Source organism: Miniopterus schreibersii (genome assembly GCF_964146895.1).
Source record: "Miniopterus schreibersii genome assembly, chromosome: 10".
Taxonomy (NCBI): Eukaryota; Metazoa; Chordata; class Mammalia; order Chiroptera; family Miniopteridae; genus Miniopterus; species Miniopterus schreibersii.
The window spans coordinates 75,378,970-75,404,592 of NC_138110.1; the positions used below are offsets into that span (position 1 = coordinate 75,378,970).

General features: G+C 39.7%; 1 protein-coding gene across 6 annotated transcripts in view; it reads left to right on the plus strand.

The window, feature by feature from the left end:
- KIZ (kizuna centrosomal protein) overlaps positions 1-25,623 on the plus strand; it is a 73,611-nt gene that overhangs the window by 35,861 nt on the left and 12,127 nt on the right. For all 6 annotated transcript variants that reach the window (XM_081149183.1, XM_081149185.1, XM_081149180.1 and 3 more), the window contains 3 exons: positions 1,624-1,771; positions 10,925-11,090; positions 11,961-12,029. In XM_081149183.1, coding sequence (XP_081005309.1) covers positions 1,624-1,771; positions 10,925-11,090; positions 11,961-12,029 — 383 coding nt within the window. The remainder of the gene's footprint in view (positions 1-1,623; positions 1,772-10,924; positions 11,091-11,960; positions 12,030-25,623) is intronic.

The following is a 25,623-nucleotide window of genomic DNA, read 5'->3' on the forward strand; positions in this document are numbered from 1 at the left end:
TATAACAGAGCATTGATTTCCATTATGAAAGGTTGCATTTTATATGACTATTGATCTACAGTTACCTATAAATCAGCCTTCTGTAAGAAATGATCCTTGTTTATGACCAACACAAATTTTAAAATTAATATCTGGAGCCTTCAAGATGGTTTCTATACCACAATCATTTTTAAAGCCTGATAAAGAAGTCAGGAATGGTGACTGTTGTCAGTGTTTTGCTCTGTTACGAATAGAATTGTCCTGTGTGTGGCTGAGGATGCTGATTAAAGCACATAGATTATTACTGGTCACTCTCTAGCCTGGGAAAAAGTGCCTTAAATGCAGATTCTTTCTAATGGGCTTTAATCATGGCATCAGGCTCCCCCATGTTCTTCTTCATCTAGGTACCCCCTGCACCCCTCAAACCCCAGGTGTTACTGCTGGGCACTCCCCTAAGTGAAATATTCCTGCCGCTTTGTACTCTCCCCTGGACCGAAGCTGTCCACTGGTCAATTTTATAAACCATTCCAGAAACACAGATTTGGAAAGAATGATCTACTCTTGTTCCTTCATTGTTAATGACTCCGTGTTATAGAATGGCAGAGTAGGAAGTTTCTAGAAGGTTATGAATTCATAAAAACCTGTTGAAAAGAGCTGTGCTCGGTGTGCCCCAGACCAAACCATGGCAGTCGCTAGCTGTCTCTTTGCTTTAGTCTCATCGGTAAAATGGGACATCTGCACCATAGCATATGCTAAAAGGTAATGAGAAGCTGTCTTTCCTTTTTAAGGCTAAATCCAAAGTTTTTTAATTTTTTAAATTTTATTTTTCTTTATTTTTTAAAAGTCACGGCTTTTAAAACACTAGCTGTGTCAGTCCATCGTAACCATTATTCTTTTTGGTGCTCAGATTGTGCTGTCTCTGGCCAGGGAGAGCCCTCTTCAAGATAGCTCCTGAGGCTTTGCCATGACTCATAGACTGTGATGGCTCCCTGACCTTCGGGCATGATAAGGTGTTCAGGCTACCTCATACATTTCCTGCGCTAGACCTGGAATAGGGGATTTTTCTCAGGGGCCCTGGTTCCGTTTAGCATCTAAATACCATAGTCTAGACAGCAAGATGGGCTTGCTTTTTAACTCTTTCCTAATACTATCTTCATATTTTTAATTATAAGTAGACCATAGTAAGAGTACAACAAGGATAAACTATTGTTAAAGGGAAAATGTGGTCTGTTTCTCTTGCCCACATTTAAGAAGAGCCTGGCTGGCTATGCAGTGATTTGAACCCATGGCTGCACATTCGAACACTCTTTATGGCTGGGTCACAGCCCAGACCTATTTTACTAGACTCTAGAGGGGGTGGCACTGGGCACCTAGGTTTTACAAAGCTTCCCAGGTGGCTCCACTATACAGCCGAAGTTGAGAATGCTTGTTGAACATTGAAATCATAACCAAAGTAAAATAAAAGTTTTAAAAAAATGTACCTGGACTCTAAAAATTCCCTTAGTCCAGATTAAATGAGATTCCAGGCTTTTCTGGGTAACCTATCTTCTACTAAGTTGATTATGGGGCCTTAAGAAATGTGGGAATCTCATAAGTAGCTCAATCTTACAAATCTCTAATGTTTCTCCTGTTTCTGTTTTACAGATCTGAGCAAGCACCAGCCTCAGGCTTATTAAGGGCACGATTGGGTCAGCATGTCTCCACCTTGAAAGAACATGATAATTCTAATAAAGAAGAAATAGGTAAACTGTCAGAAGTTTTCCCAGTCAAAAATGTGGACCAGAGGACAAAGGTTAGTCATTTTTTTTTCTTCCCCATTTTTTTTTTTTTGTTTAAAATATTACAGATGCCCCTTTTTCTCCCCAGTGGCCCGTTCCACCCTGTCCTTTCCCCCTCCCCAGTCCCTCTCCCCATCATTGTCCGTGTCCTTGGGTTGTGCATATATGCATATAAATTCTTTGGTTACTCTCTCCCCCTCCACCCACCCACCCTCCTCCATCCCTCTGACATTCATCAGCCTCATCTATGCTTCCATGTCATTAAATCTATTCTGTTCATCAGTTTATTAAGTTCTTAGATTCCACGTATAAGTGAGATCATGTGACATTTGTCTTTCTCTGTCTGGCTTATTTCACTTAGCATAATATTCTCCAGTTCCATCCATACTGTCCCAAAGGGTACGAGATTCTTCTTTACAGCTGCATAGTATTCCATGGTGTAAATGTCCCACAGCTTTTTTATCCACTCATCTACTGATGCTTGCTTGGGCTGTTTCCAGATCTTAGCTATTGTAAACTGTGCTGCTGTGAGCATCGGGGTACATATATTCTTTCTGATGAATGTTTCAGGATTCTTAGGATACATTCTTAGGATACATTTGAGGAACCTCCATACTGTTTTCCATAGTGGCTGCACCAGTCTGCGTTCCCACCAGCAGTGTACTAGGGTTCCCCTTTCTCCACACCCTTGCCAGCACATGTCGTTTGTTGATTTGTTGATGGAACCATTCTGACAGGTATGAAGTGATACCTCATTGTGGTTTTAACTTGCATCTCTCTGATGATTAGCGACGTTGAGCATTTTCTCATGTGTCTCTTGGCCATCCGTATGTCCTCTTTGGAGAAGTGTCTATTTAAGTCCTTTGCCCGTTTCTTAATTGGATTGTCTGTCTTCCTCTTGCTGAGTAGTATGAGTTCTTTGTATGCTTTGGAAATTAGCCCCTTATCAGATACATCCTTGGCAAATATGTTTTCCCAGGTTAGTCATTTTTTAAAAATAGTTTCAAGATGTACAAGGTAATGATTTGAGGAAATAGTTACGTTCTTAACACATTTGAAAAAATAACTAATAAGTGAGGTTTTGTGGTTAGTTTGTTTTAACTTTCTGATCTCAGGCCTTTTGTATATTGTTTTGTGTAGGAATCTCACCTCCTTACATAGTTAATTCAGGTCCTAGAGGTAATCTAATTAAACACATCCACACAACATTTTCCAAGGAGCTCAGAAGCATCTTGTAGCGTTCTGGTTTTCTTTCTCCACTCTGTACTTCAAAAACACTGTATGATTGGTCATTCATGTCAATTCGGCAAGTATGTATTGATCCATTTCTGTACACAGGCACCAGCTCAGACCCATTGGAGGGAATGAAATAAATAAAATGTGACCCCATTCTGGGGAACTGCATAGTGAGATGCATGTAATAAGAAAATGGCAAAGAATATGGGCCTTCAGAAAATGGAACCAAGCCATCTGGAGGAGCAATGAGGGCAGACTTTACAATGGAAGAAACAGAGGGGGAGTGAAGTGACCCTTAACAGACTGACAGGCCTGGCTGGTGTGGCTCAGTGGTTGAGCGTCAACCCGTGAACCAGGAGATCGTGGTTTGATTCCTGGTCAGGGCACATGCCTAGGTTGCGGGCTCCATCTCCAGTAGGGTGAGTGCAGAAGGCAGTGGATCAATAACTCTCTCATCATTGATGTTTCTCTTTCTCTCTTCTCCTTCCCCTCTCTCTAAACATCAATACAAGGCATGTCCCTGGGTGGGTATTAAAAAAAGAGAGAAAGAGAGTAGAAGGACTTTTTAAAAGTATATCAAACATGTATACATAGAGTAATACAATGTACCCACCTCCCCAGATTCACATGTGTTGCTGTATCGTACTGTATTGTTTCAGACCCCTCGTCCTCGCCTCCCCCCCTTCCTCCCTCCTCTCATGTTTTCTCTCCCTTTCACCCTCTTCTCCTCTCCTCCTGCTCTTTCTCTCCTCTCCTTCCCCCTCCTCTTCCTCCTCTAGCCTCCTTTCTCGCCTCCTTCTTTCTCCTGTAATAAATTATCACCGCTATAGATACAGCCCCTGGTCCTCTCAAGGATCCCGTGCTCCTTTTCAGAAGTAGCCTTGTGGATCTCCTTTCTGCATACATTTTCATTTTCCCGAATTGTGTGTGATTCAGTAAATAACATAGAGCTTTGTTTTGGTTGAGGTCTGATACCATTCGCGGGAATGTTCTTTAGGAATGACAAACCTGTGTTTTATAAATCCATCTCATAACTGGTGATAAATGCAGGTCTCAAGAAGGATTTTGTTTTCAGATTTCATTGCCTGTTTTATTTAGTACTGTTCTGTAATGACACTGTTTACAGCTAATACATCACATCAGCTATGTCAAGGGTGAAATAAGTATTGGTTGAATGCCCTTTGTTATCTAATCTTTTTTAAGGGTGTCTTTTAAATTAGAAAGCATATTCCAAGTTCTAGACAACAAATCCACTTACAATTTTCAAATAAAAACTCCATAATTAATGAGAGGGGGCTGCCCATCTAATAACTTAAGAATCAAATGATATTCTGCTTTGTTCCTTTAAATCATCATGATCTCATCTTAGTGGCAATCATAAAAATTACCAATAAATTAATGACAACATCTATCCTTAAAGCTGGAAGTAAGCAAGCAGTCTCACAAATGGTTAGGTTCTGACTGATGAAATGCGCAGCCCCAATGGACAGTGTTACCAAAATGATACGGGCAGGGCCAGCCTTGGGCACTTGAGTACGAAAATGCTTTGTGGGGTCTAGCTCTGTTTTAGTTTCTGCATCACCCTTTTATAATTAGCAAAATCAAGTATCTTTGAGTTGTTTCCTTGTGTTGAAAACAATATGTACATTTAGTAAATAGTATGGGTTAAATATTTCTCTATAAATAAAATTCTTAAAAGTAAAAGATTTAAGAAAGCTCTACTAGCAATTACTTGGTTAAGTAAGAGTCTAATGAAGCTCAGAAATATTTACTTTGATCTCTTGGGTAAATGGCTAATTAAACAGCACGTGTAAATGATGTTTACCTGTGGGCCCCCTGCTGTCAGCGGGAGTCAATCCATCTCTTGAGTAAATACATCATTAAAGCTCTGAAACTCGGATTATGTCCCCTTGAGACTAGATAAGGTCCACAGCACCCGCATAAGGTATTAGGCAGTTACATTATTGAGCTGCACACTTTAAATCAGAAAAATTTGTAATTACTCTATGTGAAAAAAAAATGAGTTGGGTGCTTCATTAAAATACAAAGTGCCTTAATACTCCTTTTCGTTTAAGTGATGCTTGTTTCCATCTGGGAAAACCCCAGACAAAGCAGAGTGGTCTGCTGGTGTCACTGGTAGAGCAGGTCAGTCCTATCCCCTACCACATACACATCAGCCAGACACGTGACTGGTCACAGAAATCCCTTCACCTCTCCCTAAATGGTGGGCTGGTTGCTTGTTCTCTCTTGAATGCTCCTCTGGTGGCTCATAAGAATACTGCCCCTTTCTGTTAATTGCTACATAGATAAAATCCCTCTCTTCTCGTGTAACTTAGATATAATGTAAGTGATGATGCTCATTTTTCTCTATAAATGCTGAAAAATTAACATCGAGTGTGCAAGAGGAAGGTTCTTGAGGAAGGGCCAGTTGCATCTGTGTACATGGGAAAATGCCATGGCTGTCTACATCTATGGTTTTAATTCTCTTGCCTGTCTGTATCTGCATTAGTAGCGCTGATTGACACATAGAAGGGAATTATGTCTTACTAAATGCTTTCACATTCACTTTCTCTTTATGTTGTTAACATAAGAAACGTTCAGACCTGTAGAGAATTTTTATGAGGTTATTGAAGCAAACTGATGACACTTGCTGGGAAGCAAAACCTCAATGGATTGGGGAAATGCTCCGGAAAATGGCACTTTTACCACTTGTTTTATACACCAGAATTAAAGGGGAAGACTAAGGGAGTTACATGGAATCCATTGGTGATAGATTAGGGAGGCAGAAGAAAGTGAAACAGGGAAATCTCTGGGGTTGGATAAAAAGTTAAAGGAATAGACATACTCCTTTTACATTTGTGGGTTATGGGGTAGTTAACAACAATTAACATGATAACAGTAACAATGAGGGAACTTGTAGTCTCTGCTTTGGTGTGGTGGTTGTTCTGTGAGGGGTCTGGGAAAAGATGAAATTACTTTGACATTCCAAAAGAATGTTATTGTATATGCCAAAAGATAACAGACAGGCTCAGTTACCATAAAGCTTGACCTTTGTCAGGGAAGATACCGGCCTAGGACCTGACTACCCACCGTGAACTCCTTTTAGTTGGAAAGTTTTAATTTCAGACCATCCTATGTGGTTGCTTTCAGTCTCTGAACTTGTAACGCCACCATGCAGGCCTCCCCTGAGCCTGTCAGGTTTAGTATGTGCTCCCCACTTTTTTCATCCACAGTGTTTGTACTACCCATCACAGAAATTGGATTCTTTTCTATCTGGCATATATATTCTTTAAAAAACTAGCAGGGGAAGAAACATAAACTTGGGATGTTAAGGTAACCAAAAAGAAGAAACGAGAATTGCTTGTTGCCCGGCTGGCGTGGCTCAGCGGTTGAGCATCAACCTAGGATCCAGTAGATTGCAGTTCGATTCCCAGTCAGGACACATCCCCGGGTTGTGAGCTCGATCCCCAGTGGGGGGCATGCAGGAGGCATGGCTCTCTCATCATTGATGTTTCTCTCTCTCTCTCTCTCCCTGTCCCTTCCTCTCTCTGAAACAGAAAAAGAAAATTGCTTGTTATTTGACTCTCCATATTTAACCTTTTGACAGTGATGTATGGTTTTTGATAGTTAATGTATTCACATGGGTTATACTGTTTGTGAACATAGCTTCTTTTTTCCCCACTTGTCACAAGTGAACTTACTTTCATATCATCACATGTTCTACATCATTTCCTGTGGCTCTCCAGAGACCCCTGTATGAATATTCCACAGCCTCTTTGACCAAGGTCCTGTTGTTGAGCATTTAAGTTGTTTTGAATTTTTTCTCTAGAAAAAAAGTTTCAAAGAAAATCTGAGCAATTAAGTTTTTACAAATATCCATGCTACTTACTTAGAATGAATTCTTATATGTAAAGTTTTTAGGTCAAAGGTTATATGAATCTCTCAGGCGTTTGCTATGCACTGCTCGCTCTGCAAGTGTCAGCAGAGTGACCAAGAATGGGTGAAAATACCATTTCTTTGAGCTCTTAATGAAACTGGATACTGTCAACTTTTTTTTTTTTAAGCACCAAATTGGGAAGTACAAATGACATCCATTTTGTTTTGTTCACCTGACCTTTACATTACAATTGAGGTCAAATTTCCCCCCTGCCTGTTTGTTAGCATTTGTATTTCTTCTTTTGTAATTTGCCAGTTCATGTTCTTTGCTCATTTTTCTCTTAGGTTAGTAATACTTTTTCTTATTAACTTGTAGGAACTCTTTTATATACATTTGTGCAATTTGTTGTAAAATTTGAGCAGTTTGATTTTCACCTTTCATTTTTCTTAAGAGTGTTTTCGACACAAAGTCTTTCCTATTAATATCTTCATTTATCTATTTATGCATTTGAGTATCACAATTGATAAGTTTCTGGATATAAATTAAAAGTCAGCCTAGATGACTCTTGGAGTTCTAGACCTAGCAGGATCCATATTTAAACTAAACTTTGAGAAAATTTCTAGTAGAACTGAGCCAGTAATTCTAGGTATCCTGTTTAGTGTAGTTAATAGGACACTTTTATCTTTCATAAGATCTGAAATATGGAGTTATCACCATCAGTCATTTTGCAAATATGTGCCTTAGAATTGAATTTCTGAGTCCTTTCTGCTGGCTCCTGGGAAGGCAGAAAAGTGAGGAACTAGTCTGTGGGTATTGACAGTGAGACAGTCTCGAGTCTTTGCTCCTGACCTCCAAATGTGTGAAATCAAACAGTCTTTATGAGTTAACAGGTAAGTTAAACCCCATGCAGCCCTGGCCCGTGTGGCTCAGCTGGTTGAGGCATCGTCTTGTACACCAGAAGGTGGCAGGATCAGTTCCCGATCAGGGCACATACCCAGGTTGCATGTTTGATCCCCAGTTGGGGTGTACGGGAGGCAGTTAATCAGTGTTTCTCTCTCTCTCTCTCAAATCAATAAAAACATGTCCTCAAATGAGTATTAAACAAAAAAACAAAACCCATGCACAGTCCATTCATAAGCACTGTCAGAGGCCATGGTAAAATTGTTGTCTGTGGCACTTTTCAGACAGGGAGCTCCAGTTTGCCCAATGCTTTCAAACCTAGCGTGACATGTGTGAGCAGCTCATTCACTGCTCTCTGGGCTTTTGCTGTGTTGCTGTCTAGGTTAGTGTCTTTAGCCTCAGACTGCAGGCTCACTCACATCGGGGGCTTCCGTAGAAATATGCCTTTCTTAAGGATCTGCAAACATGACAGGTGTTTTTCCTAACTCTGCAGAATTTGTTTTGGACTGGAAACTTCTGACCATTCCTTGTCTAAGTTTGACTGTTGTTTCTGTCCTTGCTTATCATTGGTCCCTGCTTGCTAGGGTCTTACGTTCTGGATTCATTCCTTTACGATGGATGTAACCCACAGGGCAGATCTGCTGCTCTCTTTGTTGGCTCTGTGGTCCAGCAAGTCAACCATTCTCATGTTGTAATTTGATAATTCATCAAAATTCTTATAGATATAAAATGCTCATCTCTGAGAAGTTATCTGTAGAATTATAAGGTGAGTCCTTTTATAAACTCCTCTCAAAAACCTAAGAGAAATCCTAGAAATATGTATAATGAGTAATGAAGAACGAGACAAAATATACGAAATAAATGAGAACCTGCAGTGTGCTCACACTTTATTACCTCTCCACGGTTAAAGAAAAGAGGGCGCAGTGTGGAGCTGTTGGCTCTGGTGGTTCTCCGATGAAGCATACAAGGAGCTGCTAGAAGGATGCTCACAGTATTATTGTAGCACTCTATTCCGTTTCCCCTTGAAGCCCGCTGGAGCCCAGCTAAAGCAAAGCGGGTTTCATGGGAAAGGGATATGCAGAAGAGTAAGATAAACTGTGTATCATCATGGAGAGGCCAGTGGGGAGTTATCTGAGTCACTGACAATCCAAAACAGTTTTCCTTGTCTACAAATCCTGCAGTAGAAAATGTGGGAAGCTTCAATAGTCCTCTAACAATTTCACTTTTAAAATGGGTGTTAAGACAGTGGCTATTACGAACTTGTGCCAAGAAATTATTAGTTACAGTTGTTGCATAAGGTAATTATGAGGGAGAAATAAAAATTTGAAGTGCTCTCAGAAAGTTTGAATTATTTGAAATGTCAAAAAGAAAATTATAGCTTTAAACTACAGAATTTGGGCCAGTTCTTTTTGTTCATATTCTAAAATGTTTTTCCTATACCCTGGATTATTGGGCACACAGAGTAGGAGCTTAACTCTCTGTGGGGACAGCCTAGATCAGGATGAGTGGAGATCTAGAAATGAGGCACACCAGGATGGTACAGGTGGCTAACAGATGGCAGTCATGGAGCTGGTACTACTCTTCACCCCTCTCTCTCGGAAGATTCTGGAAGCAGGTGCAGAGCAATGGTTCACGTAGGCAGCTGAGATTGGGGCTCTGTGGCAGCCAGTGATGGGAGCCAGCCTTGGCCTGAGCTTCAAGGGTAGGACTCTATACCGAACCCCAGTCTGCAGAAACGGATACTGTGCAGATCATTCCAATAGGGATTTATCACAACTAGAGTATAATCCAGGAACTTCTTTACAGAAATAGAGGAAGAGCTCCCAAGGCTAACTTGAGACTAAGTCCTTTGGCCAGGGAGACTAGAACTCCTTAAATCCCCTAAAATTAGCTGCTCCTGCTTCTAGGATAGGTTGTGGGCCCAGGAAGCCAGACAGTCCTGGGGAGGGCACAGGGCAGAGGGCAGGAGCCTTGCAGGGATATCAAGGCTGATGACAGCGGCTCTTTTTTTCAAAACCAGACTTACAGGGCCAGATCTTCCATGTTCTGCCTCAGTGATTCTCCCTGTTAGGGCACCTTCGTCTTCTCTCATGATAACTACAAGGAAAGGTTATCTTCCCTTTTTCACTAGAAAATTATGTTGTTACTGCTTGGCCCTTGAATTAACATGACCAAAGCTGTGAGGCTTTGTCCAGCTCTCCATTCTTCATACTGATGTGTAGAATCCCATCTCCATTTCCCACAAATTGGGTTGGACACTGCCCTGTATTTACTACTGTTCTCAGATACCAGTGAAAAATTAGCACCACACCAAGGTGTCCTCTCCCACCCTCCTGGGCAAGGAAGTGAGAAAGAAACGTATTCTGGCAGTAGGACGGTGTCATCATGGGTTGTTTTACTCTTGTTATCAGCATATTTTTAAGAGTGTGGACTGAAAATTAAGAGAGATTAACCTGTCCTGTTAATTGCCACTTTTTCTCTACCTCTTCATTTGGTTGTGATAAAATCTGTGCCCACCTCCCTGCCCAGGACACATAAGGAGATACGGTAAGACAGTTCTGTGCCCTTTGAAAACAGGGAGGCAGTATGGTGGTTAAGTTTCCCAGGCTCCCCAGCAGACTCAACAACAGAACAACTTTATTCCTGATTGAAGATTATTAGGAATAAAGAACAGGTCTTTTTTTGCTTAGTGTCTCCTCCTCAGCCGCCAAGTTTTTATGCAAGCTTCCCATTTGGGGGAAGTTCAAGGGTCATTTATTTGTAGAAGAGTGGGGATACCATCAGGTTACATTTTTCCAGATCTCTTTCTCAGTCCACCAAAGGATTCATGCAGTGACAGAGAAAATCTTAACAGAGGTGGTCATAGCTCATACACATATTTCACAAGTAGAAAAACAGTTCTGCATAAGATTCAGTCCTCAAAAAAATGTATTATTTCTAGTGTAAGTTATTATAAAGAATTAAATTCTGCTGGAAAATAATCAGATGTTATTTTATCTTGAAGACATTTTAATTTCAGTTAAATGTCAGAAAGCAAATTAAATCCTAAGTAAAGCTTACCCTAAATTGTATTTGAAGACTGGGTCTTTGAGACAAGGGGGAATGCAGCTACAGTTTGTTTTTATTTCTTTGTGTTTTCTTTTAAACACTGTAGGCCACAGCACTATTGAAAAGAGCCCCCGCAGAAGAGCATGAGGATGGGTCAGCTATTCACAGTAATGAATCATCTTGCAGCTTGCCATCTATTCTGAATGACAATGGTGGAACAAAGGAGGCAAAATCCGCTCTGTGGTTCAACAGAGTTCTTAGGAGGGAACAAGGTAACTATTGTTAAAGGGTTGGTCCACAGCAAAAATGCATTCAGAGTCAGCGTGACACCCTTTCTCAAGGTGTACCTATAAAATAAAGGGGACAAGAGAATACCTTTGATTTTAATATGCATAATAGGCTATTTGTTTTATATTCCACCTTTCAATAAACATATGATTTTGTTTAGTTTACAGGGATAGGAAACCTAATTGTATGTCTGCAGTGTGGCTGAATTGCCAATAAATTAAGTTTTTATAAGTTGTGAAATCTTAACAAAACTAATCACTGGGCAATATGTAATTCTGATCATCCTACAAAGATGAAGATGATTCCATTAAAATGATTCCATAAAGTACTTCACATAAAGTACCGTGAAGTTTTCTGTACCACTTAATAGAATGTACTCATAATTTATAAACATTCTTTTTAAGGTTGTCTTTATAACACAACATTATAAAAGTGTAAACTGATGATTAAGAATCAATGAATTTATAACCTCCAAAATTTTAGTATCCAGAAATTGTGATTATTTTAGCATTGCTCTTAAGATATGTCAGTAAACCACTATAGTGGTATTTCCAAGACAGCTGTGAGTTGCTCAGGATGTATTCAGAAGTTGATATACATGCACAGAATTTAAGACTGACTTGTTTAAGCCCCATTCAGATTTGATAGATGTCAAGCTAAATTATTTTGCATGAAAACAACATAGAATAGGTTTCCTTTTAGGAACAGTACTATTTCAGGCAAGAAATAAACCCCCCAAAAAGGAGGTGGGAAGACAGTGAAGATCATAGGAATGGTAGTTTAAAAAAATCAAAGGCCTAGTCCATAAATATAACCCTGACATACATTTTTATCATCATATGTTTGGTTTTTAGAAGTTTCAAGTGGCTGCAGAGAGGAGAGCAAGGAAGAAGAAAGCATGGCAGCAAAGGTTCCAATCACAGGTAAGGTTATGGTTGCCTAAGAGTCACAAGCACAGAATTCAACCTTATTATATAATCAGAACATTCTAGGTTAATGGTATATGGACTCCACTGAAAGCAGGTATATTTGACTACTACATGCTGGAGGAGAGTAATTATAAGAGCACATAATCATAATGTGCAAGCTTAGGTTAACGCAAACTAAGGTGCAAAATAACCGTGTCTATTGAATTCTCATAATCATGTTATACATTTACACATGCGAGCATCCCCCATCGCGTAGCCTTTCAGCACCTGCGTCTGTGTGAAAAGGTCAGTCTCCATGGGGAACACCCGGTCATTATATGGTAAACTACAGATGTTTCTGATTTCATTCTTTTCTTTCCTGTGATAATTGAATGTGTATCATTAAAATAGAGCAGGGAAAAAAGTGCCAGATAGGAAGCTAGCTTGTGCTTCAGTTACAAAGCCTGTCTGATAATTTAAAGATTTTAGCAATAAGCTTTCATCAAGACCTATTAAGTTTTCTGCACATGTATTAGGCTTATACTAAGATGAAATCTGAATGTCATTACTTTTTTAGTTTTAGAATATCAGCAGCAGAAATTAGTATTCTGAACAGAGTTGTATTTGTCATATATCTAAATTTAGTAGTACCTTATTTTTTAAAGTGGTATGCTACTTCATTATAAATTCAAAGGTCTGACTTTAAATATTTACACAAGTAAATACGCCGTTGCCCTAAGGTGCTGAGGCACACATTTGTGTATGTGGTAGTTTTGTGGTTTATATGCAGGAAAGAATGGCTTTCTTTTATGGCAATACAATTCATGGCCTGATGATTAATTTTTTAAACCCATATTCCTATGATGAACTCTGGTTTTGTAAAAGGAGTTTATAGTAGAGCAATTATTGTATATATTCTGCATCAGATAATATTTCACTCCAAAATACAGAGGGTTTTTTTTCTTTTAAACATTTCCCAGTTAAATGTTTATTGCCTTTTTCTTCATTTTGAGAAAATTCTGGTAGAGTTCCCTCTTTATTTATTTATTTATTTATTTATTTATTTATTTATTTATTTATTAAATGGATTTAGGGGGGAAGGGGCGAGGGAAGGAAGGAGGGAGAGAGAGAAGCATCAACTGGAAGCCTCCCGAACTTGCCCCAATTGGGGAATCAGACCTGCCACCTTTCAGTGCTCAGGATGATGCTCCAATTAACTGAGCCATACCGGTCAGGGCTTTAATTTTTTTAAAAGAATTGTAGATGATTCCAAATTGCAAGTAACCAAGAAGTCATTTGGATACTTTTCTTTTGCATTTACCTTTGAATGCATAAGTATCTAATAATCTCTGAATTTATTTCAGTTAAAAGTATAAGAGCTTATTGGGAAAAATCAGGAAGTGGCCTCGTTGCCCATTCCTACTAGTCTTTTAAGTATTCTTTCCAACCATCCCTTGCTGAGAGTAGATGACTCTACTCAAAATTATTGCAAATGTTACTATCCCATAAATTGTGTTATTGAAGTATAATTGATTTATATATATATGGCACTATGTTAGTTTCAGGTATACAGTGTAATGATTCAATGTATGTATACATTGCAAAATAATCACCACAACAGTTCTAGCTAACATCTCTCATCATACAGAAACAAAATTTTTTTCTTGTTATGAGAACTTTTAAGATATACTCTTCTAGCAGCATTCAAATATTCAGTACAGTATTATTAACCTTAGTAACCATGCTCTTCCTTACCTCCCATAACATTCATTTTATAACTGGAAATTTGTACCTTTTTTTTTGACCTTTTAAAAATTTACAATTATTATACAATACTATATTAGTTTCAGGTGTACAGCATAGTGACCAGACATTTATATAACTTGCGAAGTGATCACTCCTATAAGCCTAGTACCCATCTGACACCATACATAGTTATTATAATATTATTGACTATATTCCATAGGCTATACTTTACATCCCTGTGACTATTTTTATTTTTAATTTTATTAAAATATGTCTTTATTGATTTCAGAGAGAAGAAGGGAGAATGGGAGAGAGAGATAGAAACATCAATGATGAGAGAGTCATTGATTAGCTGCCTCCTGCACCCCCTTGCCTGGGGATTGAGCCTGAAACCCAGGAATGTGCCCTGAACGGGAATCAAACCATGACCTCCTGGATCCTAGGTGGACGCTCTACTGCTGAGACACGCCAGCGGGCTGTGACTATTTTTATAACTGTTAGTTTGACTTTTTAATCCCTTTCACCATTTTCACTCATCCCCCAACCCCCTCCCAATCTGAAAACCATCAATTTTTTCTCTGTATCTATGAGTTTGTTTCTGTTTTGTTTATTTTGTTTTTAGATTCCACATATAAGTGAAATCATTTGGTATCTGTCCTTCTCTGTCTGACTTATTTTACCTAGCATAATACCCTTTTGGTCCATCTGTGCTGTTGCAAACGGTAAGACCTCATTCTTTTCTATGGCTGAACAGTATTCCATGGTGTGCGTGCACCACATCTACTTTACCCGTTCATCTATCGGTGGACACCTAGGTTACTTCTATGTCTTGGCTGTTGTGAATAATGCTGCAATGAACATAGGGGTGTATATATCTTTTCAAATTAGTTTTTCAATTTCTTCAGATAAATACCCAGAAGAGGAATTGCTGGGTCATAAGGCAGTTCTATTTTTACTTTTTTGAGGAACCTCCATACTGTTTTCCATCATGGCTGCAACAATCTGTATTGCCACCAACAGTGCATAAGGGTTCCCTTTTCTGCACGTCTTCTCCAGCACTTGTTTGTTGATTTATTGATGGTAGCTATTCTTACAGGTGTGAGGATATCCCACTGTGGTTTTAATTGTGTTAGGCCTACAGAGGAGGGGAGGTTGCAAAGATTTCTGAGTATGGATTGTATCAAGAGATATGCCCTTTATAAAGAGGGACAAATCTGAGTACATGTAGGCCTGAGACCACATGCTGGTAGTAGGATATTCAGGTTAGTGTTTCCCTGAAACACTTAGGCCAGGATGAAAGCAATGTTTATCTAGATTATGAGGGAGTCTCCTTCTGAACTATTTATACCCCTGAAGGGAAAGTTCTCACACTGACAATTTTATTTGTGTTCGATTATATTTACCTTTGAGAATTAAGTGAATTTTAGTTTTAGCAAATGATGCAGCTTATATTAAATGTCATACAAACCAATAATCTAACATAGTGTCTGGCACACAGTGGGCACTCATTTTGTCAAACAAATGAATAAAGATGAGAGTATTAAAGGAGTTTCTTTAAATGCTTGTTGATTCAGGCCAAAATACTATCTCTTTCAGTCATTCATTCCACCAATACTTTTCCCACCCACGTGCCCATCCTGGCAAAACTCTTCTCCTTAAGCTCCATGTGAAAAGGGCTCTCAGCTTTTATCTCAAGAGGATTAAGCCCTAAGAATGTCCATTCAGCCTCTTATTCTTTTGACACCAATTCTCTTGGTCAAGCTGTGTTGAAAGTGGGTGCCTCACTGTGCCATTTCTCACTGATATTCTTTGGGAAGCTGAAATATTCAAGGTCGTACCAAGGTACTCCATTTAGACGCTTTGTGGGAGGTCAGCATAAATTTGAAGGGTGTCATTTGGGGTCCTGGGCAGTGCTTGCCAAAACATCATTGCTTGAGTTTTACATCAAATTGGAAAAGAGCTGGACACATACAATGGCCATGTTGTCATTGGTGACTAAATTTATCCTGAGAGAAAAGACTGTGGTGATAACTTCAGACTGCCCCAGTACAATGGCATGATATCTCCAGTGCTGAGGCTTAACCAAGAATGTTCCTCACTTGTTCCTTCCCAGAAATGCTCAAGAATCAGTAAAGATGTATTACCTGCTGTACCTGGGACAGGGGACCCTCAACTTGTGCAAAACCAAGGAACCACCATATGCTTCTGGTTTGTCCATTGCAGGTCACATGGCCCTGTTTCTACAGCAGTGGTCAGGCTGCTGGAACTTCACCACTCGGCCTGCTGCCTGCTGCTTGCTCTGGCAAAGCATCCCTCATGCATGACATTGCAAGGTGGTGGTAGTTGATTAACGTAGTGATTAAAGCGTTTTGACTAGTGCTCTTGACTGGATGCCCTGCATTCACTGAAATGGGCTCCTACATGCTTAGAGAAATTCTCTTTGGTGGCTGCACAATAGAATCCTATGGGGCGTTCTAAAACACACCCACACCCCAGCTCATCCCTTGACCAGTTATATCAGAACCTCTAGGGGCAAGAGCCAGGTATCAGTCTTTTATAACACACCCAGGTGACTCCCTAGGTTTGAGAACCATGGAGCAGGAGGTCTCAAAGCTGAAAGAGTCCTTGGAGGTCATGTTGTAAAATACTCTCACTTTACACACGAGACTCAAGTGAGGAGAGAGAACAGGTTGGGCTTTAGATATTTTAATAAAATCGGGAGCCAGGGAGTGTATTTCTATCATCCCTTGGTGTTTTTTCAGTATACTGGTTCTAGGACCCATTTCCCCACCCCCATTGGGTATACCAAAATCCACAGATGCCCAATTCCCTTATATAAAAAGGCATTATATTTTGACATTGGCTACAGCAAGGTATAACAACACATCACTTCATTTGCATGGATTTAGTGTAGTAGCAAATTCAAGGGTTGCTTTTTGGAGCTTTCTGGTATTTAAAAAATATATTTTTCACCTGCAGTTGGTTGAATCCGTGGATGCAAAACCCGTGAACACAGAGGACTTAATGTATTTTCCTAGGGCTGCTGTAACAAAACACCGCAAACTTAAAACAACAGAGATGTATTCTCTCACAGTTTTGGATGCTAGAAGCCTAAAACCAAAGTGTCAGCAATACTGTGCTCCCTCTCGGGGCTCCAGGGGAGTGTCCTTCCTTGCCTGTTTCAGCTCCTGGTGGGGCCCAGTTTGTGGCAGCATAACTCCAATGTCTAACACCATCTTAACGTTACCTTCTTTGTGTCTCCTGTGTCCATCTCTCTTCCTCACAGGACACCATTCATTGGATTTAGGGCCCACTGCAAATCCAGAATGGTTTCATCTTGAGTCTTAATTAATTACATCTGCAAAGGACATATGTCCAAATAAGGTCACAATCTGAGGTTCTGGGTGGACATGAATTTTTTTTTCAATTACAGTTGACATTTTATATCAGTTTCAGGTATACAGCATAGTGGTTAAACATTTATATAACTTACAAAGTGACCCCCCAATAAGTCCAGTATCCACCTGGCACCATACATAGTTATTACAATATTGACTATTTCCTTATGCTGTACTTTATATCCCCATGACTGTTTTGTGACTACCAATTTGTACTTTTTTTTTTAAACATATCTTTATTGATTTCAGAGAGAGGAAAGGAGGGGGAGAGTGAGAGATAGAAACATCAATGATGAGAGAGTCATTGATCAGCTGCCTAGCCCGCAACCCCGGCCTGACCTGGAATCGAACCCCAATCTGGATCCTAGGTCGATGCTCAATCGATGAGCCACGCCCAGCTGGGCCTAATTTGTACTTCTTAATCTCTTCACCTTTTTCATCCAGTCCTCAACCCCCTGCAATCTGGTAACTCTCAGTTTGTCCTCTGTATCTTTGAGTCTGTTTCTGTTTTGTTTGTTCATTTATTTTGGTTTTTTAGGTCCTACATAAAAGTGAAATCATGTAGTATTTGTCTTTCACTGTCTGACTTATTTCACCTAGTACAATACCCTCTAGGTCCATCAATGTTGGCACAAGTGGTAAGATTTCATTCTTTTTTATGGCCAAGTAATATTCTATTGTATATATATAGCACATCTTCTTAATTCAGTCATCTATTGATGGATACTTAGGTTGCTTCCACATCTTGCCTCTTATAAATAACACTGCAGTGAACACATAGGGGTGCATCCATCTCTTTGAATTAGTGTTTTGGATTTCTTCAGATAAATACCCAGAAGTTGTATTGCTGGGTCATATGGCAGTTTTATTTTTAATTTTTTGAGATTCCTCCATACCATTTTCCATAGTAGCTGCACCAATTTTCAGTTCCACCAACCATGAATGAGGGTTCTCTTTTCTCCACACCACTTATTTATTGATGGCAGCCATTCTGACAGGTGTGAGGTGATACCTCATTGTGGTTTTAATTTGCATCTCTGATGATTAGTGATGTTGAGCATCTTTTCATATGTCTCTTGGCCATCTGTATGTCCTCTTTGGAGAAGTGCCTGTTCAGGTCCTCTGTCCATTTTTAAATCTAGTTTGTTTTTTGGTGGTGAGTTGTGAGTTTTGTATAAATTTTAGATATTAACCCCTTATAGGATGTGTCATTGGTGAATATCTTCCATTCAGTAGGCTGTCTTTTCATTTTGTTGATGGTTTCCTCTGCTGTGCAAAACTTTTTTAGTTTGATGTTGTCCCTTTTGTTTAGTTTTTTGTTTGTTTCCTTTGCCCAAGGAGATAGATCAGAAAAAATATTACTAAGAGAAATGTCAGAGAGTTTACTGCCTATGTTTTCTTCTAGGAGTTTTATGGTTTCAGGTCTTACATTGAAGTCCTTAGTCCACTTTGAGTTTATTCATCTGTGTGGTGTAAGAAGGTGGTATCGCTTCATTTTTTGGCATGTGTCCGTAGGTTGATGTGAATTTGGGGAAGACATTCTTCAGCGCACTGTGGGGGCTGAGGAAGGACTTCTTCACATTTTATGTTTCTAGCATGTGGTTCACCTTATTTAGTGATTGTCCCTGGCCCACGATACGTGATGATATTGATGATATTAATGTCTTATTTCGGACTCTTCTCATTATGTGAATTATTAAGTGCAAATTGCTAAGAATACTGTCTCTAAAAATCATTTAATTATGCCAATAAAATAGAACTTCCTGATCAAGATTACTCAGTCAAAGATTTCATGACTTGGAGAGTTGAAAGTTCATCTCCCATGATTGAACAGTGTTAAGTGGCAGGCACTGTGCTAATAAATTTACATGGGAAAGCAATGCCAGCAAAATTGTTTCATTTAGTTTTGAAACAGTTATTAAAGTTCAGTTATAAGCCTGGCATTTATTTTCAGCTGTAATTATTTAATTGCTCCAGAGAAATTAAGAATGTGATATAAATATCTGTTTTCTGAAGCAGCTCCAGGCAACTCATATGATTTAGGATTTTCTCTGTGCATCAGCTCTCTCTGTGAGAAGACAGAGAAACCTGGGCCAATGGACTTGCAGGCCCAGGACTCCTGGTGGAGTGGAAAGTCCAGATGTGAAAAGTGAACCCAACCTGTGTTTCTCACATTCACGTAAACTTGTGACCTTAAAAAAATTTCCTACATGTAGATGAGTTTTCTGTATGTTCAGAATTGTGAAAGCACCCATTTCCTAATATGTTCTCATTTTCATTTGAACAGATTACTAGACAAGTGGTTTCTGGATTTTAAGTGATAATATTTATCTATAGAATTAATTTTAGAAACATATTCCACAATTTTTGTTTTATTTTGCAAAAACAACTAGGTTTGCTGCATCAGCAACACATCTACTTTATTGTGCAAAAATAATAATAAATTGCATGGATATAGATATACATGAAAAGTAACAGCACTGGAAATTCAGTGGACAGAAAATATTTTTTAAATTTAATTTAAAAAATTCTACATACTTCATATAGGAATGGTAATTGTCCTTCCTTACTCAGAGATGCCCAGTTTTTGTCCATTCCAGGTCCATTTTACTTGCTGTAGGGATGTGTTATTTGCATCTCCCTTTGTTATTCCTTTTCCGGACCCGACTCTTCTTTTTTCATTAGGGATTTCTGCGAAGCCAAGGACAGATCCTCTGCCTGAGAGACACCCCATAGAGGCTGGCGAACCACATGTTTATCTGGCTCTTGTAATAGGTTGTTAAAGCACTTGTTCATCAGATATTTTCTTTTTCTTTTTCTTTGTAGATTTAGAAGTATTTTAGCAGGTGTACATTTGCATTTAAAAGAGAATAAAAGATAAGTTGAGGCTTTTTCTTTCTCCTCTTAGCATCATCTCTCCCCTACCTCCCTTTATTCAGCCCGTTTCACTTTGTTTCTCTAGCTGTTTCCATTTTCTAGACACAAAATGCATGTCAAAAACCCCACAAAAACAATCTCAGAGATCCATCACCACTCTGTAGGAAGATTGCTGATTGGGTTCTGCCAGTTTATGTAAGGAAGTAGGAAAATACATTTATCTCATTGTGTTATACGTCTAGAATTAATAGCCAAGGGTAGATATTAGCCCCCTGGACACTTGCCTTATTTTTTGTTCTAAACTGTAATCTTTCTACTTTTTAAACTAAATCTTGACACAGATTTGAATATGTAATAGATGCTTGACTGGGAGATCCAGCACTGAGAGCTTGAGCAGGCAAGCGTGTTTGTTGCCGTGTGTACCAAACATTCTGATAAAAAATAACTGTATTCTGTCAGCCTGCTCTCTATGAGTCTGTCTCTATTTCACTTGGTAGTTCAGTTTGTTTATTAGATTCCACATGTGAGTGAAATCATATGGTACTTGTCTTTCTCTGACTGGCTTATTTCACTTAGCAGGCAGATTGCTCTGGTGGGGAGGGGTGTTGGGGGGAGTGGAGGGATTGAGAAAAATAAAAAAAGAGAACTCATGGACAATAGCGTGGTGATTGCGGAGAGCTGGGAGGTTGTGGAGGTGGAAGAGGGCATAGAGGGGATAAATGGTGATTGGAAAAAATATGTATAAATAAATAAATACATGAAAATAACTGTATTCTTTAGAAATAATTGTTATATATAGTAATTTTAACTACTCAATAGTTTTCTGAGAGTTTGACATTACTAATAAGAGGAAGTGTTTCCCTGGAGTTCTACGGAGCCACCCAGTCCTCAAATTTACAGACGTAGAGTTTGCTGTCCTGTTGAGATGATTAAAGCCTTTTGCCCTTGGAATTCTATGAACCTAGTGTATCGCAGGCTAGCTTGAACCTCTAGGTTTGTTGGTTTTGCCCTGTCTGCTCATTCATTCATTCAATAGCAGTGTGTTTGACGACAGCTTAGTGCAGCTTTTCAACACTGATTCTTCACCGTCAGAAGCCTGGGCCTGAGTCGCCAGAGACCTCAAGTTCCTAGCTTTGCCTAGTTGGCCTCCTAGCCAAGTCTCTAGACTGTTTCTGGAGGAGTCTGCATTGTTTGAGCACCCCAGCAAAGAAGTTTACACTTGTTTCCAAAGAATCAGAAATCTGGTCCATTTGATACAGATAGCTGCGTAAAAATCTCTATGTAACTCTTGCAGCCTCCCTTAATAGTATGTTCTGGGGCTTCTCAACTCTTTCAGCTGAGTGAGCTTTTTAATCTAGCTTGGCTGAAGTTTTTCAGGAAGTTTTCTTGCAACACAATAAAAATTGCTCACCACCATCTAGTTTCAATGTTGCAAGTATGTTCTGTTTGGCCTCTGCAGTGTTTATTTTTTTCATCTAAAAAGGCAGAAATCTGGCAAGACTAGGCCCACTTTCCCACCTGGCAGCAACTGGCTATAGCCAGAGAACAGCTCTCCCCAGTGGACAGGACAGCCTGCTGCAAGGCTCACCCCTCCCACTGCTCCCACCTGTTCAGGGTCACTTTTTATGTGTGGTTCCTGCTTGGTCCCAAAAAGTGTCTGCATTTACAGTCCCACCCTGTCTGGGCTATTTACAGTGTCTGTGTTCTTGAGCCCAGCTTCCCTTATTTCTACACAGGTCATGTAGCCTGTAACCTCTCCTGATGACTTTTTAACCAAACTTTAGTTTTGTTTTTCCTTTTTGGATTGTCTCCCAGTCCTTCGTATGTTGTTCTGTGCAGTTCTTCTGACTAAAATAAGGGTGAATAAAGGTGTGGTACATGCCATGGAGATCGACTCCCCATCTGCGTGTCTGCTCCAACTCCTCCAGCTGGTTCGGTGTCTCTGGGCCTGCCTCAGTTAGTGTTTATTCCTCCAAGAGAATGCACTTAATCCTTTTACCTTTTAAAAATATGTTTTTATTGACTTTGGAGAGATAGGAGTTGGGGGGGGGGAGAGACCACATCGATGAGAAAGGGAAACATCGATCAGTTACCTCCCGTACACACCCCAACCAGGCATCGAACCCACAATCTTTTGGTGTATGAGACGACTCTCCAAAGGTAAACTTTTAAACTTCACTTTGCCCTTAAACCACTAGAGGAAGCATGAATGGAGAGTGAGGACGAGAGACATGCCCAGCAGTCCCCAGCATTAATTTTGCCAGACCTTTATTCCTTGGGTATGGGTAGCTACATCTCAGTTAGAAACTGTCCAGGTGGGCTTCAGTGACTCCCCACTTAGAGAAGGGCCACAGGTTTAGGGATCGAACACCAGTGAGGAGCCATGGTTGGAAAGGGAGTGGAGTCTGGCTGAATGGGGTAGGAGATGAACTGTCTCCCTCCAAAACTGTTGTATAGTTGAAAGCAGACTCAGGCAGCCTTGAAGGGAAAGTCCATAGCCCAGTTAGAGAGTCCAAGTCCTTCAGGAAGGAAGGGGAGGGAACCAGAATGGAAGGTATGTGAAACATGGAAATGACCTATCTTTCCCAGAGTAGTCAAGTGATCCATTGCTGCTAAGAATGAATTCACATTCCTTCCTTGCTAGATTGAGACCAGTAATATCAGTTCTGTCTCGTATTTGGACAAAATACTTAATCCCCCCAAATCTGAAATTAACGTTACAACTACCAGCTTGATATTTTTCAAAAAAATTCCCTCCTGAAAATAAATAGCACACGTTTCCCTGGTTCTGAGAAGCACGAGAGCCAGCTCACTGAAGTTAAATGATTTGCCTTAAGACAGTGGACAGAGGAACCCCCAGCTCTAGCTGCCAGCACCAGGAGCCTTTATCAATAAGGCATTCATTTTCTCTTTCTTTTCTTTTTAAATTTCTATCTTTTCTACTTTCCCTTGAGCAAATGAGTTTGATTGTAGAAATAGCACATGGTCATTAAGATCAGGACTTGTATCCTAAAAGCTGAAAAGCTTTTTGGTTGACCTTTATAAAATAAAAACAATACAACATTTTCACCTCTTTTATAGTGATTCTGCACCTTTTCAGAAATCAGACTGGCTTTGATTTTATTAATAACTCCCCTCAGATTCTCTTACAACAAATCTGAAGTAAAATGGATATTAGGATTAATTGGAGTGTGTTATGAGGTCTTCCTATTGGAGCCGTCCTAGGACAGTGGGACTAACCTCCAGCAAGAAACACTTTCCTCCCTTTTTATTGAATTTATTGGGGTGACACTAGTTAACAAAATTATTCAGGTTTCAGGTGCACAGTTCCACCACACGTCATCTGTGCACTGTGTCGTGTGTTCACCACCCCAAGTCAAGTCTCCGTCCATCACCATTTACCCCCCATACCCTCCTCCACTTCTGTCCAGGAAACACTTTCTCTCCAGGCCAGTATTTAACACAGACCGACTGAAGTTCCACACACAGTACCTTCTCCTCTGCGTGCGCTGCATCTGGTGTTTTGTTTATTAAATTTGTCTCAGGTCCAGCCAAGCTGACTTCACATCCAGCAGTGTTAAAAATATTACCTTAGAATTTATGATTTTCAGAATCAAGAGTCCCTGTCCGTACATATTTTAATTATACAGCATTTAATATTCCAAAATATGCTCATTTTAAGTCCTTATTTTTATCTTGAATGATTCTCAGTAAGGCCAGATAAGTTATATTTTCATCCTTCAGGGTGATGATAGTTTTAGTCCAGTGATAAGGGCCTGTGGTTAAGTTTTTAAGTTGAGTTAGCAGAAGCAGGAAGGTGTCTGATCACCAGTCCCTGGTGCTCACATGACAGCAGGAAGCCTTTCATCTATGGCCACTTGGAAGATGTGAGCACAGATTCTATTTTATCGTCTGTGCTAGAGCCAATTCTCCATGTGCCGTTTCATCCAGGTGTCCTTGGGACTTGAGGTCCTTTATAAAGGTGATCTTCATGTATTGTTTTCCCCAACAGTCTTTTCTACATTAGCTTACAGTAGGTGCTATTAGAAGCCCTACAGGGCTAAGGGTGTTCTGTGGACAGAGCCAGGTCTGGGCTGCTGCTGATCCCTTTGGCATGCCTGGCTTTGCTCCATGCACATGCTCTCTTTGTTCCCACAACAGGCCTTGGTTAGATTTTTCTCAGCTCTGGATCTCTGAGCCCATCCTGCTACTACCATTCTTCCTAATGCTCCTGCCATTTGCCTAGCCTAGAAACCCCGCTCTTAAATGTGAGAGAGCCTGAGAGGCAGAGCAGGGAGTGCCTTGACAGAACTGGAGGACAGACGAAGGAATTCCAGGCTGTTTCTTCTGGTTCTTTCCTGTAGTGGCCTCTATGAGGCCTGGAGTGGAGAGAAACCCTTTTACCATGAGTTGAACCTATCCATAGACCTCAAAATAATGACTAGAATTTGGCTATTTCAGATAAGTTTACACAGCTTGCCTTCGAGTCTTGAAAACTGGGTTCAACTAAATTGTTTTTTGTTTGTTTTTAGAGTATCTAAAAGGCAGTTCAAAAAATAATGTGCATGCATTTGAAAAGTATTAACATCACAGGAAGAGTTTTAGAAACTTCTCCCTAGGTAGTAGAAAATTTAGTATTTCTGTATATTTTTTCACACCTAAAACAATAACATTTTACCAATATCACCAAATATACAACCTGTTCAAATATTTTTTACCATTGTGTTTTTTTTTTTCCTTCCCATTAGTAGCCCAACTATGTCATTGCATTGCATTTGGTTTATATGTCTCTTTTTTAAAAAAATATATCTTTATTGATTTCAGAAAGAGGAAAGGAGAGGGAGAGAAAGACATAGAAACATCAATGATGAGAGAGTCATTGGTCAAGCCCGCAACCTGGGCATGTGTCCTGACCGGGAATCGAACCCTGATCTCCTGGATCCCAGGTTGATGCTCAACCGCTGAGCCATGCCCTGCCGGGCTATATGTCTCTTAAGTAGAGTGACCGTATAATTTATTATTCAAACTAGGAAACTTTTATAATTAAAGAAGATTCTATTCATAATTATACTGGGACAAAAGACGTAAACCTGAATTGTCATGGACGAATTGGGATATCTGGTCACTACTTTTATGTGTGTAAAAAATACGTAACATTAAATTTACTATCTTAACCATTTTAAGTACGCAGTCAGTAGTGTCAAGTAGATTCATGCTGTGCAGTGGATCTCTAGAACCTGCTCATCTTGCAGTACTGGAGTACTCTACCCACTGAACACTGATGCCCCCCATGTGTCATTTAGCCATTAGTAATCACTTCCCACTTTCTCTTTCTGTGATTTTGGCCACTTTCGATACTTTATATGAGTGGAATCACACAGTATTTGGCTTATTTCATTTAGCATAATATCCTCAGGGTTCATTCATACTATTTCATGTGGTAGGATTTTCTTCCTTGTTAGGGCTGCATAATATTCTATTGTATGTATATGCCAAGTTTTCTTTATCCATTCAACTATTGATGGACATCGGGTTGCTTCCACCTCTTGGCTATTGTGAATGAGTAATGCTGTGATGAACACAGATGT